Raw genomic sequence first — 16,410 nt, forward strand, 5'->3', positions numbered from 1 at the left:
CTATCAACAATCTGCGTTATGCAGATGACACAACCCTGCTCGCTGAAACTGAGGAGGACCTCATGCACTTACTGCAGAGGGTCAAGGACTGCAGCCTTCCATATGGACTGAGGCTATTATATATAGGGTCACTATAAGTCATAGTTGACTCAAAAGCACATAACAACAGCAACACTTGTAGCGTAACTAAATAATCAAACATAACAAAAAATGCGTAAAGAGCAAACAGCACAGAGATGATAAAGACCTTCTAAAGCTTAAATCCTTATGTGCGGCTAAAAAACTTCTTCAGCAGTCAGCCTGCCAGAGACAGAGCCTCCACGACTCCCAGCCTCCTCCTCGCCGCCACTACCTCCTCCTCCTTCTCTCCTCCTCCTCCTCTTCCTCCTCCTCCCTCGTTCCCACAGCCATGTCTGCTTAAACCAGAGCAACCTCACCACCAACTCGCACAGCCGCTGCCTCAGATTTATAAAAAAAATTTTAAAAAAAACTTCTTCAAAGAATTAAAAGAGAATTTATAGATTAGGAACTATCTTTGGCAATGACATATATGACAAAGGACTAACCTCTCAAATTTATTAAAAATTCCAAAGACTCAACAGCAAAATGACAATCTAATGTTTAAAAGGATAAAGAAGCTGAAAAGTATTTCACAGAAGACATTCCAATGGCAAAGAAACACATGAAGAGATGCCTAGATATTGATGCTGTTGTTAGTTGCCATCGAGTCAACTTGAACTCAAAGTGACCCTATGAACAGCAGACCTGAACCTTCTCTATCCTCACCATTGAGACCATTGTTGCAGTCAGTCACTGTGTCAGTCCATCTTGTTGAAAGTCTCTCCCTCTCTTTCTCTTTCGCAGCATAACTTTTTCTAAGGACTGGTCTCTCCTGATAGTGCAAATCAAAACATCAATGAGAAGACTCTAGTCAGAAAACAGTATCAACAAAGATGTCAAGGAATTGGATCTCCCATACTCTGATTGATGGTGTAGAATGGTACAAACACTGTAGAAAATATTAGTTTGTCACCTCCTTGAAAAATTGGAAACACCATAGAGGAGATTATTATAGTGAGTGAAATATTTCAGTCACAAAAAGACAAATACTGAATAATGCCACTGTTATAAAACAGGACTGACATGGTGGTTGGGAAAAAACTAATAGGGGACAAATAATGGACACGACTTTGAAACAGATGAAGGAGACAACTGTATATAAAGGATTATATGATTTCCTAATCATATTATTGGCATGACAAAAGTCCAGAATAAGAGCTGCATAGTACAGTGGACTGGGGAGTGGGGGAGTTACTGTATAACAATGAAAGGATTTTTTTCCAAAGAAAAAAGTGAACTGGGGGGGGGGGTGCAGGGAAGAAAATGTGCAACAATGAATGAATGGAATTCCAAGTTCTCTATAAACTTTCATTAAAATCTCAATTAAAACACCAAAGCAGAACAAAACAAGAATTTGGAAGCATAAATACCATCAATTACTCAACCTCATTACTAATATTACTGATGGAAATTATTAATTAATAATGTTGCTGTTGTTGTAATTGTCGTTGTTGTTGTTGTTATGTGCTGTTGAGTCGCTTGCGACTCATAACGACCCTATATTCAACAGCCCTAAATCATGCTCTGTCCTGTGCCAATCTCACTATCTCTGACACACCCGGTCACTGAATCAATCCACCTCATAGAGGGTCTTCCCCTCCTGCGCTGTCCCTCTACCTTCCCAACCATGACGTCCCTCTCCAAGGACTGGTCCCTCCTTGCAACATGTCCAAAGTATGTCAGACGAAGCCTCAGAATCCTTGCCTTCAAGAAGCAGCCTGGTTTAACCCTCTCCAGGATGAACCTGTTCATTCTCTTAGCAGTCCATGGTACATTCAACACTCTTCTCCAGCACCACAGCTCAAAGGCATCAATTCGCCTTCTATCCTCCCTAGTCATTGTCCAACTCTCTGATGCATAGCAAGTGATTGCAAAGACCATATGACCCGTATATCCTAAAGAAATAAGAGCTGGGACATGAACTGACATATGCACATCCATGCTCACTGCAGCTTTATTTACAATAGCAAAGAGACATAAATAACCTAAGTGTCCAACAGAAAGTTCTAGTGGTCTAGTGGTAAAGAGCTGCACAGTCAACCCATAGGTACATAGTTCAAATCCACCAGCTGCTCTTCAAGGAAAAGATAGATAATATCATCCTGTATGATTTATTGCCTCTGAAAACCCACTGAAGGGTAAGCTGTGAGTCAGTTCCCACTCAACACAGTACACAATAAAAATAAAGTGTCCAACAAAATTATGGTGCATTCTAACAAAGAAATATCTTTCCAGCATGATGGCTTTTTCCAAGAGCTGGTCTCTCTTTATAACATGTCCAAAATGTCACTATTTTTACCTCTAAGGAACATCTTGGTTGCATTTCCTCCGTCACAAGCAAGTTTGTTCTTGCAGTCCATGAAATATTCAGTATTCTTCACCAGCACCACAACTCAAAGGATTAAAGGTTTAGTTTTTTTGTTTTGTTTTGTTTTGGTCTTCCTTATTCATTGTTCAACTTGTCATAGGAAGCAACTGAAAATACCATGGCTTGGATCAGGCATACTTTACTCTTAACTGGTATTGGGGCTTTTTGGATAATAGACACATAGTAAATTGGGTAAATGGAAAAACAATATACTTTAAGTAGTGATCAGCACAATGTCCCTAGAGAAAAGAAATACATGGTGAGGTGCATAAGAGATACAGACATCAAAAGTAAATATTATTACATGCATAATTCTGCATTATCAGTAATAAAAAATATTAATCTACAAGTGGATACATGAGTATACCACAAGACAAACAGGTGACAGGAACTGTTCTTATGACCATACATAAGTTTGTCAATTGGTAGTTTTATATAGATATTTGTATATGCTATAAATGTATCTATGGCAGAATCAATAGGCAGCAATATCATGTGAACTTTTAAGTCATGACCAAACACCACAAGAGAATGTATTGCTAGCCCTAGGACCTCACGACCATGTCCTTGGGAAAAATTAAGGTCTACTGGCATAACATAATCTATAAAATTATGCAGATGACACATCTTGATTGATGAAACTGAGGTGGACCTGAAGCCTTGCTGCAAAATTTTAAGGACGTAGTCTTTAATATGGACTGAAGCTCAACATCAATAAGACAAAGATTCTAATGACTGGGTTAACTGGCAGCACCATGATGGATGGAAAAGAGATTGAGGCTGTTAACAATTACAGCTTGCTCAGCTCCACAATCAACACTTTTGGCACCAGAAGTCAGGAAAAACTAATTACTTTAGGTAAATCTGCCGTCAGGGACCTTTCCAGAGTACTGAAAACCAGTGATATGATTCTAGTGCATGGTCTTCACAATTACTTGCTATGCATCAGAGAGCTGGACAATGACTAGGGATGATAGAAAGAGAATTGATGCCTTTGAGCTGTGGTGCTGGAAAAGAGTGTTGGATATACCATGGACTTCCAAGAGAACAAACAGGTTCTTCCTAAAGAGTGTGAAATCAGGCTGCTCCTTGGAGGCAAGGATTCTGACATATTTTGGCTTCATCTGACATACTTTGGACATGATGCAAGGAGGGACTGGTCTTTAAAGAGGGACATCATGCTTGGAATGGTAGAAGGATAGAGAAAGAGAGGAAGACCCTGGATGAGGTGGATTGATTCAGTGACTGGGGTAATGACAGTTGGTGTGTCAGAGAACAGTAAAGTTGGCACAGGATAGAGCAGGTTTTAAGACTGTTATGCATAGGGTTGCTATAAGTCACAAGTCACGAGCGACCTGATGGCAGGTAACAACAACAACAAGGTGAACACAGGGAAGTACTCATTCCTTAGAGCAATCACTCATACAACATCAAAAGGTCAATATTTGTCCAGGATGAAAGAAGGCAAGAAGGGATAGGCTATAAGGATGAATGGACATGGGACTCACAACGAGGAAGAGAAAAGAGTGCTGTTACTGTGTGGGGACTGTAATTAATGTTACAAAACAAAGTCAGTATTGAATGAAAAACCAACTTGCTTTGTCAACTTTCATAACTTCTATGATACATAATTCTACTCTGACATACATGGTGTCCTGCCATTTGTGGATACCGGGCCAGTGGCAACTGGGTATTTCTTATTCATTTTGGCTCATTGTTTTGTTTTGTTTTCTTTCAGTTTTTTTAGTTGAAATGAATTTTCTTTTTGAGGAAAAACAAACAATGTCAGTAAATACTGTCCAGGCACCTCAAGGAACTGAAATTGAATCCTGTCACTTCTCTGGGGCTTAAGAAACAAAACCTGTGTTGCAGGAAAAGAAACAGGAGCATAAGTAGGCAGTTTTCCTAAATCCTAAATGAAGTGGACCAGGAAAGAAAGAAGCAGGGATATTAAAATACAGAAAGTAGCAGATGGCAACTAACTGCCCAGTCACAGAGCTTCCCTCAAGGAAAAGACACAGAAGTGCCATTCGTTCCAGACAAAGTATGAACAAAATTCTCTGTGGTAAATGGGCACACACTGTAGCAGTTTAGAGGTGGCCTCCCACATTTATTAAACCCAAAATAAATGAGAATTGTAACACGGTGTGCTGCCAGGGCTGTCAGGCAACCATGGGAGTTCTGCATGGACCTCCTGATGAGCCATCTTCTCTCACCATATGTCCCCTCTCACCACGTGTCCCCAAGGACATAGTCTAAGAAGATAATCAGGCGGGGCAGAGAAACCGGCCAGCAGAAGATGCCTATTCCCCTCATGTCCGGAGTTCTCCTCATATGTACAGGCACTTCAGGAACTTGGTGTGCCTCGAGGACTTCAGCACAAGCATGGGGGAGCAGAGGCTCAAGGCTCAGCATCACACAGTCAGCAGGGAGACATCAGCCCCATGGCTCCTTATCTAGTGCCTATGTCCACATTCAGAAAGGGGGCACCCTCCTTCTCTCCTATCCCTAAAAGCCCCAGGCAGATCTGCAGTTTGGTAAACATGGTTTGCAGGGGGTGAAGAAGAATTCAACTTAGAAATAATACTGGCTAGGAGGTGGGGCCTGGGACCAGTTGGGACAGCAGCAGACAATTAATGATGAGGAGGCTGCTTTGGGGCTGGAGACGGCCCAACCATGGCTGAATGTTTACACATACACTAGTCTGTTTAGGGCCCACAAATCCGTGTCAGATGTTAATGGAAAAGCATCATTTTTCTACTGAGGTGGCACCCCTGGTGTTGTTTGGATGAAGCAGCCAGTGGGACTGGGACTGAGAAAGTACTCATAGTGGGTGACTGCCGAGGCAGGGGCTTTATGGAAGCCATTTGTCAGGGCTCCTGACAGCCCAACTCCGCTCACCTCTGCCAGTCATTGCCTGCAGGAATCTGACCACCCGAGTCCAGCCCTTTGTCCCTCCAGCCCACCAGGCTCTGAGAGTGTGTTACCTATTGAGCCCAGCCTACAAGCATACAAATTACAAAAAAAGAATTCACTAAGAAAAAGAGGTTGTTGTTTGCCATTGAGTCAGAACTGATCCATTCATAACTGACACTCCAGCAAGTTTTCAGAGGCAGTAAATTACACAGGAAGAGATTACCCATTCTTCTACCACAGAGCACCTGGTGGATTTCAGCTGTGTACTTTTGGGTTGGCAATGCAGAACAGCACACTGGAGGTAAGCTCACAATTCACTAGCTGTAGGACAGCTGAACACAGGCCAGAGTGGATGCCTGGACATGACTGCGGACTTGGGTCTGGCCTCCATCTGCAATCCCACCTCAGCCCACAGCACTGGAGACAGTGTGGTGATATGTGCCCTTAGAAATTCCAGAAGAGGCCTAGCTTCCCTGGGTTGGGCAGAGTTCTGCAATGGCTGTCCTTGTGGCCATCCTCTGTAGACCGTCACAGTAGGCTTGAGCATCCACATCTCCCACTCCAGCAACATGACTGAAAGGAACAAAATCTGGGCCTGACCTGCTCAGTATCACACAGCAAAGCAGGTCTTATAGGGGCCCAGCAGAGGTGAGGGGCCAACCTGAGCTAAGCAAGCAGAGAGTGGGAGCATGGGGCCCATGTGAGGAAAAGGGGGGCCTTGGACCATGTCTCAGCAGTCTGGCTATCACCCTCCTTAGACTGCACAGGCAAACAAGGCTAGGGTCAACCTGTGACCCCTAGCCTAAGGAGCCCAGGCCCTGAGGAACAGTCTGACCAACTTTGATCCTGCCAGCCACACCTCCACCTCACACTGTCTCCCATCTGCCTATGGACACACAATACTCACTCTTGCCTTTGCACTGGCTGTTCCCTCCACCCAGAACCATGTCTCCTCAGGTTCTTGAGTGCCTAGATATTAATGGTTCTACTCAAGGATCTTAGCCCAGACTGACCACAGTCCCAAGTCCATGGCATCAAACTTGTTTCATATGTCAGCAGAGATATGGGACTTGACAGCAACTTCTATGTGGAAGTACACAGTACTCAGAAGTGTGGCTGTGATAACACCTGGTGTATCACATTAAGACATTGTGAGTCTAAGCACATGTGACCATCATCCAAGGGCTGAGAATTGGATTGTAGACTGTATTTGTAAACCAGCATCACCATTTCTGCTGGCTCTGGTATAAGCCTTCTGACCCTCTCTCCTCCTCATCCTCCCCTACCTCCTGCAGCAAGCTCTAGTCCTCTGTAGCACCATCGTGGACAAAGTTTGCCCTCTGCCTGCAACCCTGCTGTCTCCACCTCTGAGACAGGACCCTTGTTCAGTGCAGGAACAGAGGATGGGGGACTCCTGCGTGTGGAAAGGCTTGGGGATGGGCTGCCACAGTGTTCTTTACATACACTTGAAGTTGGAAGTCAGCCTCGTGGCCTGCCCTGCTACCTTTGACCTCTTCTTTCTGTCTCCTGGCTGTGCCTATGCCACCCCAGTCCTTTCAAAAGGATCTGACGACCCTCTGCCCCACACAATTCCTTCTTCTGGCACCCCAAGCCCACCTTGATGCAGCCCTCACTCCAGCAACTGTGTTCCCATATCCTCATGTCTAAACCAGAGACTGTCACAAGGACTGCCTCAGAAGACTGTGAAGGTGATAAAAGGCTTAAAACAGCCCCTGACATATGCTTTTGCCCCTCCAGGTGACCCAATCACTCCCACTTGGTACCATTGGTATATGCATCACTCATTACTATCATGATTGTGTACCACTCTCCCCCTCAGCCACCATATCCCTGTGTGGTACCTCCTCACCCTCACCAGCTCCAGCCCACCAGGCACCGAACTGGGTGGGAGCTGCCTAAAGTTCACAGGCACCTGTCTCTCATATGCCCTCTAGTGGCTGCTTTGGGTATTGCCTCCCAGGTTCAATGAACAGTTGCCTTCAGGTAGAGGAACACAGAGGTCGCTAGACCCTTGCTCTGCAATTGCTGAGGTTCTGAGCACCTATGCAAAATTACATGAGGCACAGAGTTTGGCATTCTGAGTTGCTGAGATCCAGTCATTGTGAGATTCTGGGAATATGCGCCCACCAGGGCCAGGGGCAGGAATGCTCTAGACAGAGACTCTACCAACTCAAGTGGCTCCAGCCCCACCTTTGGCACCACCAACAGACACTCATCCTCTGTCCATTCTGTGTCTAGGTACTGGCCTGTCCTCAGGCCTCTTACTTTTGTTGAAAATATTTCCATCCCCATAGCTGAAGTCCAGGCAACTCCCAGATCTGCCCTTTACACTTGGGAGGTGTGGGACGACCTGCCAACACCGACCCATGGCATAGAGGTGAAATAGTGACCCTCAAAGGGCTGAAACCTTAGCCCTGCTGTGACGAGCTGTGAGGACCCAGAGGAGTCAGCTCCCTCCTCAAAACATGAGCTAGAACAATGTCTCCTTCTGGAGCTGTGATCAGTCTCGGTGGGCACCTCGGTGGGCATGCTCTGCACAGCACCCAGCACAAGGAGGGCATCAAGATGTCACTTCTGGCATCCAGCTGGACTGTGGTGAACCTAAAAAGCTTTGTGTAAGCATTAACACTTTTGTCTTGCAAAGTCTGGTTAGATGGTTGCTGGCTAAGTGGCTCTCTGGGGCAGCTTTCTTCTCCGGAGTCTAGATTGCTGATCCAAGACTTCCTAGGCTGCCCCCAGCAGGATGAGCCAAGTGGTGGTGTCTTAGCTCCTGAATGGCCCAGCCCCTCACAGCCTATTAGTCACAGTTGGACCATGAACTCTGAAGGGTCAGAGAAAGTGTGAGCAGTTATAGCAAGTGATTGGTGTCCAGAATGACGGCATCCCCCAAAGGGAACTCCCTCTGTACTTCAAAATGCAAGATGAAGCTGGTCAGGCAGGCCCTGGGAGGGCAAGTGCAGGTTTCTAACTTCACTGAGTCTGGCCTCCTTCCCATGTTATGTTGTCTGAATATTATAGTGTCACCATGTAGGAAATCACCACTTAAGGTCTGGAACCTGAGGCCGAAGAGAGGACACTGGAGATGTTCATCCTGACCTGCCACTGTGAGCTGGAGATACCTGATGACAAAGGAAAGGAAGTGTCCCACAGCAGCTCCAGTAAGCAAGCAGAGAAACACCTGCAGAGTCCAGAATGATGCCATACCAGACACTGGACAAATGGGTCAGGCATGTTTGCAGTCCCCCAGAACGGGCCTTTCTTGTCAGGAGGCATGGGGCTCTGGCTTCTGGGGAGCCTGGACCTTACTCTTGTTCACCCACTAGATGAGAACCAGGTTTATGCCTATTTCTGAGTCCCACAGTCCACAGACAAGGTTACTATAACCTAGAGTGGAGGGAAGAGGTGCTCAAGGATTCCTGTCCTGGGCTGCTGGACAGCATTACACAGGTAGGAAGAGCATTAACTCCGGAAAGACCCTCATGCCAAAGATGGTGAGATTTCCTCCCTCCACCCACAGTGCCCACCAGCTACGCAGGCATCAGCCAGACCCTCGTTTCTTTCATGACTCTTAAGGAAGCAGCAACATTCTGATGACTTAGCTGCAAGTCACTGGGCCCTAACCAAGCTGAGCATGGAGGGCTCAGAGCTCTGCCTGGAGATGGGGCTCTGGGACCAAAATTCCAGCAGAAGCTGTGTAGCTGAAGGTGTGAGGATCCTAGTGGAGGCAAGAGGCAGAAACTGATAGATCTGGGTGAGTGCAGGCCCCTAAAAGGCACTATTGCCTGTCCTAGGAGGCCACATGCCTCTTCTGCTAGAATCCAACAATGTTAGAGATGCTGATCCCTGGCAGGTCCAGAGCAGGCCCAGGATATTCTCAAGCAGCAGCTGCCCTCGAGGGGTCCTGATTCATCCCACTCCAAACTCGGTTCCTCATCCTAGAAAGGCCCTTCTTGGTGTCTCAGCCGCAGGTGAGGGGTAGGGGCCATCATGACATTTCCCCAGTAGCTTCCAAGGGGCTAGTGCTCAGAAGGCAGCATCCTGTCCAGGACACACAGTGCACCCATGCTCTGACCTATAGGGCCAATGATCCTGGGCCTGACTTGCCTCTTAGCCAGTAGGTCAGCAGCCTGGGAGTTAAGCTGATTCTACTCCATGCCTCAAGTAGCTGTTCCCCAGGTGTCTTTGGTGTGTCTGCCCTGGCATATGATCCTGCCCGTGACCACGATGGACAGGCCCTCAAATCTTGTGCTCAGTGCTTGTCGATATCCTCCCCACACCACCCCAGTGCCTCTGTAAGAGGATCTAGGTCTTTGCTTGCTTGTTTCTTGCATAGTGTCTTCTCCACACCTGGTCCCACTTGGATGAGCACACTGGTGTTTCCACTGAACTAGACCACACCTGTGTCTGGGATGACCAGAGGCAGCCTGGCCTCAAACTGCTCACCCTGTTGCCCAGGAGATTCTGTGTCCCTCCTGAAGCCAGGCTAAGGGTGGCTCCAACATTATGTGCTGGGTCATGAGGCCTAAGAGGGTTGTGCTCAGGAAGCAAATCCAGGTTTGCCAAAAACTCAGCCACCTGCCCGTCAGGCTGTGTGCCCTCTGTGGAAGAAACCCTTACCAGTCCCACTGCCAGGGTGAATGACACAGACATTGTTCTATACAAAACCTGAAATCTTTTTACTTTTTTGAAACTTTGATCTAAGTTGTCTTAGACTCCATGGACTTGATACAAGAGTAATATGAACTGGGGAAATAAAACACTTTAACAACCACAATAAACTTTGTTAGAAATGCACATGTTGCCAAAATTATAATAATAATAATAATAATAATAACAATAATAAAAAAAGAAAAGCTTGATGCTCAGGTTAAGTTATATAAATGTTCAACAAGGACAGGGGCAAAGAAACTTTAAAAACACCAGTTTTGAGTAAGTCTGGGACCCCATGAGACTCAACCTTCCCCAGCCTCATGGCTCTCAGGACCCTTCTAGCAGGACACATAGGAGTAAATAAGGCCTCCACAGAGCTGTTTCTTGTTGTGGATGTAACATCCAGGAAATGGTATATAAACAAAGTTTTAAGAAATGTACAAATATAAAAAGCTACAAACATTAATAAATTACATCATCACAAAACACAGAAACACTTCACAAGGTGCTAGTAAAATAATTGTATCCCCAACCCCCTCATCATACAAGAAGGAAAACAAAGAGCTGGTAAGAAAGTTGAAGACTCAGCTTCAAAATATGTCTGCAATATACCTTTTGCGTATGATTTGCTTCTGTGGAGACAAAGGGTAAAGTCTGCACAGATAGCACTTGTTTTTCAGGCAATACCATAGTTCCTTAAAGAAAAAGGAAACTACAAAGAAAGAAAGAAAGAGAGAGAGAGAGAGGGAGGGAGGGAGGGAGGGAGGAAATGAAAAGCATTGGAACTCAACTGTTTTGTAATACTCAGCAAAAAATTCATATAAATGTTAATGAAAGACTCTATAGAAAGAAATTTCTAAAGATAATTTTACTCTTATAAAAAAGAAGTTATTTAAAAAGCTATTTACACGCTACATTCTATGAAAAATATGCTTCAGGAAATACATCTAAAATTAAAATCCAGGATTGCCTGAGAAACAAATCCAGCCTCCCTGCACTGACAGGTGGGCACACCTTTCAGGTACCACCATGCCCTCAACACTAGACGCCATCACACAGAGACATCACAGTGTCGAGGTCCACCCCGTCCACCATCCTGGCCATGTCAGGCCTGGGGCAGAGGCTGCCATGGCTAGCTAAGAAGTACTTCTGTGAGAGCATGGGCCACTGAGCTGGGCCAGGCTCACTCATGTGGCTTAGCCTGGGCCCCCAGGACCCTGAGGCATGGCTGAGCCTGTGGCCTTCCCAGGACCCCTCTATCGGCTCCTGTCCGCTAACACCCCAACTTGCTACCAGTCTTTGTGCCCTTGTGCTTTCCCCGAAACCTGTTCCTTTGTGTTCAGGGGACACCCCCACTGTCCCTCGTGCTGCTAGTGGGAGAGCCGAGGCCCCACTCTTCCTCTGGCCTGATGCTCTCTAGACCTGGCTGAGAATTACTGGGGAAAAGAAGGGGGCACATCCTCACACCTCTTTCTCTTGTTCTCTAATGTCTTTTGCCTTTTTTTAAGCCTCTGGAGGCTACTAGATCATGACCAGTTCAGACTTTGGGCCTGGCGAGCTTTGGCTCTCACATCCTTCCATGAAGGACTCACTCCCTGCAGGACATGACGCCTGCAATTGCACCCACATTCGACGGGTGCCCAGAGGCTATCTTGAACCTGGAATGGTCCTCAAACTAACAGGGCAGCTTTTAGAGAGCTGGTCACTCTAAGCAACTGGAGACATGACATCTCTCTTCAAAACAAAGGACAGCTGTGCTCTGCACGCTCCTCCAGCTCCAGGTACAAGCTTGTGTGCAGGGAATGGTGGCCAGGATAAAGCAAGACCCTCCCCGGGGTGAGTGATGTCGGTCAGTCTTTTAGGGGGGCAAGTGCTTTAGCAGTGCTCCAGGGGCCTGAGTGGAGCACATGAATCCTGGCTTTCCAAACTTTAAAGGAGCAGTTTTCCGTTCCGATGAATTTTCAAAATTTTTCCAAGCCTTTGCTTGGCTGTGGCCATGCCTTTTTTTGTACGTTTACCTAAAGAGGTGGAGGAGGGGACACAGAAAAGAAAGATCAGTAAGCTGGCCAGAGAAGCAGCATGCCAAGGGCACGGAGCTGTGCAGAGGGTGGCGGGGCAGCCCTTGGCCCCAGCCCGGCCCACCCCACTCGGGCCAAGTCCCCGTCTCCTCAGCAATCACACATTCTCACGAAGCATCTGTACACACACTGGACCATATGAAGTACTGACGGTGAGGCTGGGCCAGTGAAGCCTGAGCCTATGGAGGCGACAGCATCATTTTTGGGATATGAGGCCACTGTCTTACCTCCGGACAACAAAGCCATCATCTGAAGCAGAGCACATCATTTACACACAACAGTCCATGAGAAGTACACACAGTCACACAGAGGACAGGGGCAGGACCTGGCAACACCACACTGAAAGACCACCCACAGGCAGCCTTAGATTCTTGTCCACACACCAACAAGGCCTCTTCCAGCCTCTGCTGTGAAGTGCCATCTCTATCGGTGACAGACAAACCGTAATCCCACAATACCTGTAGCCACAACCCACTGCAAGAACTGGGTTCTGAGGCACCAGTCCACACTACATGGCACTAGAAAGCCCCGTGCTGGCTCCACCCTATATATCCTGCACCTGCTGCCCACTAGCTGGCTATGTTCTCCCTGCACTCCCATCAGGAAGCACTGAGAAAGGGCAGTCTGACCCCAGACTTCAGCACCTGCCCAGTTCCTTAACACTGCCTCAGACAGAACCTTATCTGAGGCTGTCCCCCAACAGTGGGCACACACCTTTGGCAGCAGTGTTGTTGTTGGGGGATGAGGCAGAGGGTCGCCTCTGTGTGAGGAAGACACCTGGGGCCATGGGCTGGGAGGTGCGGCCAGCCTGGGCCCCTGCAAAGGCACCCACGCCCACCGTGTACTCGTGGTCTGCCAGGCTGCTACTGGGCACCTCTGGCAGGGGCTCAGGTGAGCTGCTCTCCTGTGAGGCCTGACTGCTGGCTGTGCTGGTGCTCGCCGGTGTGGTGGAGACCAAGGAGGCCGAGGTGGAGGCTGAGGTGGAGATGGAGGATGACGAGGTGGAAGCTGAAGAGGCGGAGTTGGCAGGGGTGGTAGAGGTGGATGGGGGGTTGGTGGCTGGAGCCAGTTTCTTCTTGGTGCTCTTTTTCTTCCTGCTTTTCTGTTCCTCCTTTGAACAAAGCAGGTCTGTGATCCAAAGTGCTCTCAGTTTCCAAGGGGAGACACAATTTGCCATGACCAGACCCCAACAATGCTTAGACTCCACTCAGGTCCACCAGGGGCTCTGAGAAGAGAGAGACTGGCACTGCTTACCCACTGGAGGCCATGGTGGGTCAGAGGGCAAGCACACTGCACACCACCTTAGGGAGGCTAAAGTTTGCCCACCCAGCCAAGCTGGAGACAAACAGTGCAACAGGACACGTTCTCACCACCAGAGGGGGGCTGAGAGCCCTCACTTACAAGGGGTAACAGCACCTTCTTTGATTGTATTATCCTAGTTTCCTTAGATTTGAATGTGCCATAACTGCTCAGGCATCCAGGAGTCAGTGTGAAAGGCAAGGTGTCCTAAGACAATAACTCTTCCCCACTCCCAGGGTCAACCCAACTCTCAGAGCAGACAGGCCTCTGGTAGAGAAGTGTGTTCCAATGCCCAGCTGTGACTGCAGGCTTCCACATCACCTTCCCAACAGTTGAGAAGGCCCCACTTTCTCATCCTACAGGGCAGCCCCACACCCAAGACCTCCAGGGGCCCAGGGGGTCTGTGGACAGGCTGACAGACCTGCTTCCTCACCTGCTGGGAGAGCTTAGCCGCAGCTGCTGCCAGCCCGGTCTCAATGGAGGCCACTCTGGTCCCCTCACGCACAGGCCTGTCCTGCCGTGGGACGGATGGGCCAACCCTCGCTGCAGGGAGAGAAGTGTCAGCCAGTTCAGGTCATGCCTCACAGCAGCCTATGTGGCCACCCTGGAGCACCTCCCTGACTCCTGTCCCACCAGGCCCAGAGGACCAGGCTTCCTGGAACACAAGCCACTCACAAGATAGGACCAGACAATATAAGGAAGGAAGAAAATTAAGATTCTCAACCTCATAAGGACATAAGGGGCAAAGTGGAGTTGGGCAGAAGGCTGTATGGACTGAGTTCCCCATCTTTCACCTACCAATCTACATGGAATAAGCATCTCACTGCCAGCAAGGACCAGAGAGAGAAAGAAGGGACAGGCACCGTCTACCAGGGAAAGGACAGGCGACCAAGGAACAGTGAGAGAGAAAGGAGGGATGGGCTCTGTCCACCCAGGGAAAGGACAGGGGACCAGGGACCAGGGAAAGAGAATACAGAGATGAGCACTGTCCACCAGGAGAAAGAACAGGGGACCAAGGACCAGAGAGAGAGAAAGTAGGGACAGGCACTGTCCATGCAGGGCAAGGATGAAGGGTGAGGCTCTTTACAAGGCTGATCAAAGGAGTGGCCTCCAACTGTACTCGGGACATCCAGCTGCACAGAGCGAGGCTCTACAGCCTATGAGCTGTCCTCAGAGAGTCTGCTTGGAAGGAGAGGGGTAAGATTACCTGTGGGGCTGTAGGGAGCATCGTCTGAGCCTTTCCTTTTCTTCGAACGGGACTTGAAGACTGGGTTGTCTTCATCAGACTCCAAGGAGGGGTAAACTAAGGGAAACAACATGAAGAAGGTCTCATTGTGCCTGCAACATGCTAGCAACTGAAGTACAGGGTGCATTCCCTCAGTCCATCCACACAGTAGAATATAAAAGTAGTCATAAAAGGGAGTGAGATGCTAATTATGTGCCATGACATGGATTAATTCTGTAAACATGATGGTGAATTGAACAGTCACAAAAAAATAGCTATCAGACATACCGACTCGAAGGGATCAAGACAGAACACAAGAATGGGAGAAAGTCAATAGGTTTGACTGCTCCAGATATGGGCACCCAGCTCGGCTCACACAGAAGATCCCAGGAGCAGAACCACAAACACTACCTACAATAACCTTTAGGGATAAAAAAGGTTTAGGAACTGGAAGATTACAACCTCATGACTATACTAAAAATCACTCAGTTATACTCTTAAAGGATGAACTCCTTGTTGACAATTATCTGAAGCATTTCCTATTGAAAATTAAAAAAATATTGCCTTTGATTACATCTAAAGATTATACCACAACATAAAAAAAAAAAACTAAAAGCTAACAGAAGTCCTCACAAGCATCATCATGATACATGGCAACATTAGTCAAAGATACCCTTTCATTTGTATTGACAATCAATACACATGGAAGCAGCAGTCAAGAAATCAAACAATAATACATTTAACTAAGCAAATCTGTTCCCAAAAAAACCCTTTGAGGCAGTAGAAAGCAAAGATGCCACTGTGGAGACAAAGTGTATGTGATTCAAATCATGGTATTTTCAACATCCTCAAATGTATGTTGATAAGTAACATGATAGAAGGAGAAGAGAAAGAAATTGTCAATTTCACAATTTCATCGTGCTTGCACTATCAACACTGATAGCATCAGCAACCAGGAAATAAAAGATGTACTGTACTGGTAAAGTCTACTGTCAAGGACCTCTCCAAAGTGAAGAGTAATGATGTCAATTTGAAGACTAAGGTGCACCTAATTCAAACCATAATCTTTTCAATTACTTGCTACACATCTGGTAGTTGGTGGTCTGTTCCACAATCAGCTCCTGGCCTAGTTTTTACAGCTGATATTGAGCTTCTCCAGTGGTTTTTTCCACAGATGTAATCGATCTGATTCCTATGCATACCATCAGGTGAAATCCATGTGTATAATCTACATTTATGTCTCTTAAAAAACGTATTTTCAATGAATAAGTCACTGATTGTGCAAAATTCAATCATTCTATCTCCTGCTTCATTTCTGTCACCAAGTCCATGTTGTCCAACTACTGATTCTTCTTCCCTGTTCCCAACGTTTGCGTTCCAGTCGCCCATTATTATCAATGCATCTTGATTGCACGTTCCATCTATCTCTGCCTGTAAGAGTTGGTAGAAATCAGGAGCTGATTGTGGAACAGACCACCAATTACTCATATGCAAATTCAAGCTGAAGCTGAGGAAAATTAAACCGAATTCACAGAAGCCAAAATATGACTTTAATTTCATACCACCTGAATTTCAGAATCATCTCAGGAACAGGTTTGAGGCCTTGAACACTAATGAACAAAGACCAGATGAGTTGTGGGAGGATGTTAAATGTATCATTCAGGAAGAGTGCAGGCGGTCATTACAAAGACAGAAGAGGAAGAAAAGACCAAAATGGATGTCAGAAGAAACTC

General features: G+C 46.9%; 1 protein-coding gene across 1 annotated transcript in view; it reads right to left on the reverse strand.

Moving 5' to 3' along the window:
- Positions 1-12,004: 12,004 nt before the first annotated feature.
- The window catches only part of PHF2 (PHD finger protein 2), a 166,701-nt gene continuing 162,295 nt past the window's right edge, over positions 12,005-16,410 (reverse strand). Inside the window, exons 19-22 of the mRNA XM_006901937.1 lie at positions 14,660-14,755; positions 13,886-13,995; positions 12,868-13,264; positions 12,005-12,093 (exon numbers count right to left, since the gene is read on the reverse strand). Of these exons, the coding sequence (XP_006901999.1) occupies positions 12,005-12,093; positions 12,868-13,264; positions 13,886-13,995; positions 14,660-14,755 (692 nt within the window). The remainder of the gene's footprint in view (positions 12,094-12,867; positions 13,265-13,885; positions 13,996-14,659; positions 14,756-16,410) is intronic.

The sequence above is a fragment of the Elephantulus edwardii genome, unplaced genomic scaffold (assembly GCF_000299155.1).
Source record: "Elephantulus edwardii isolate Elephantulus edwardi_28Jun2011 unplaced genomic scaffold, EleEdw1.0 scaffold00352, whole genome shotgun sequence".
Classification (NCBI taxonomy): Eukaryota; Metazoa; Chordata; class Mammalia; order Macroscelidea; family Macroscelididae; genus Elephantulus; species Elephantulus edwardii.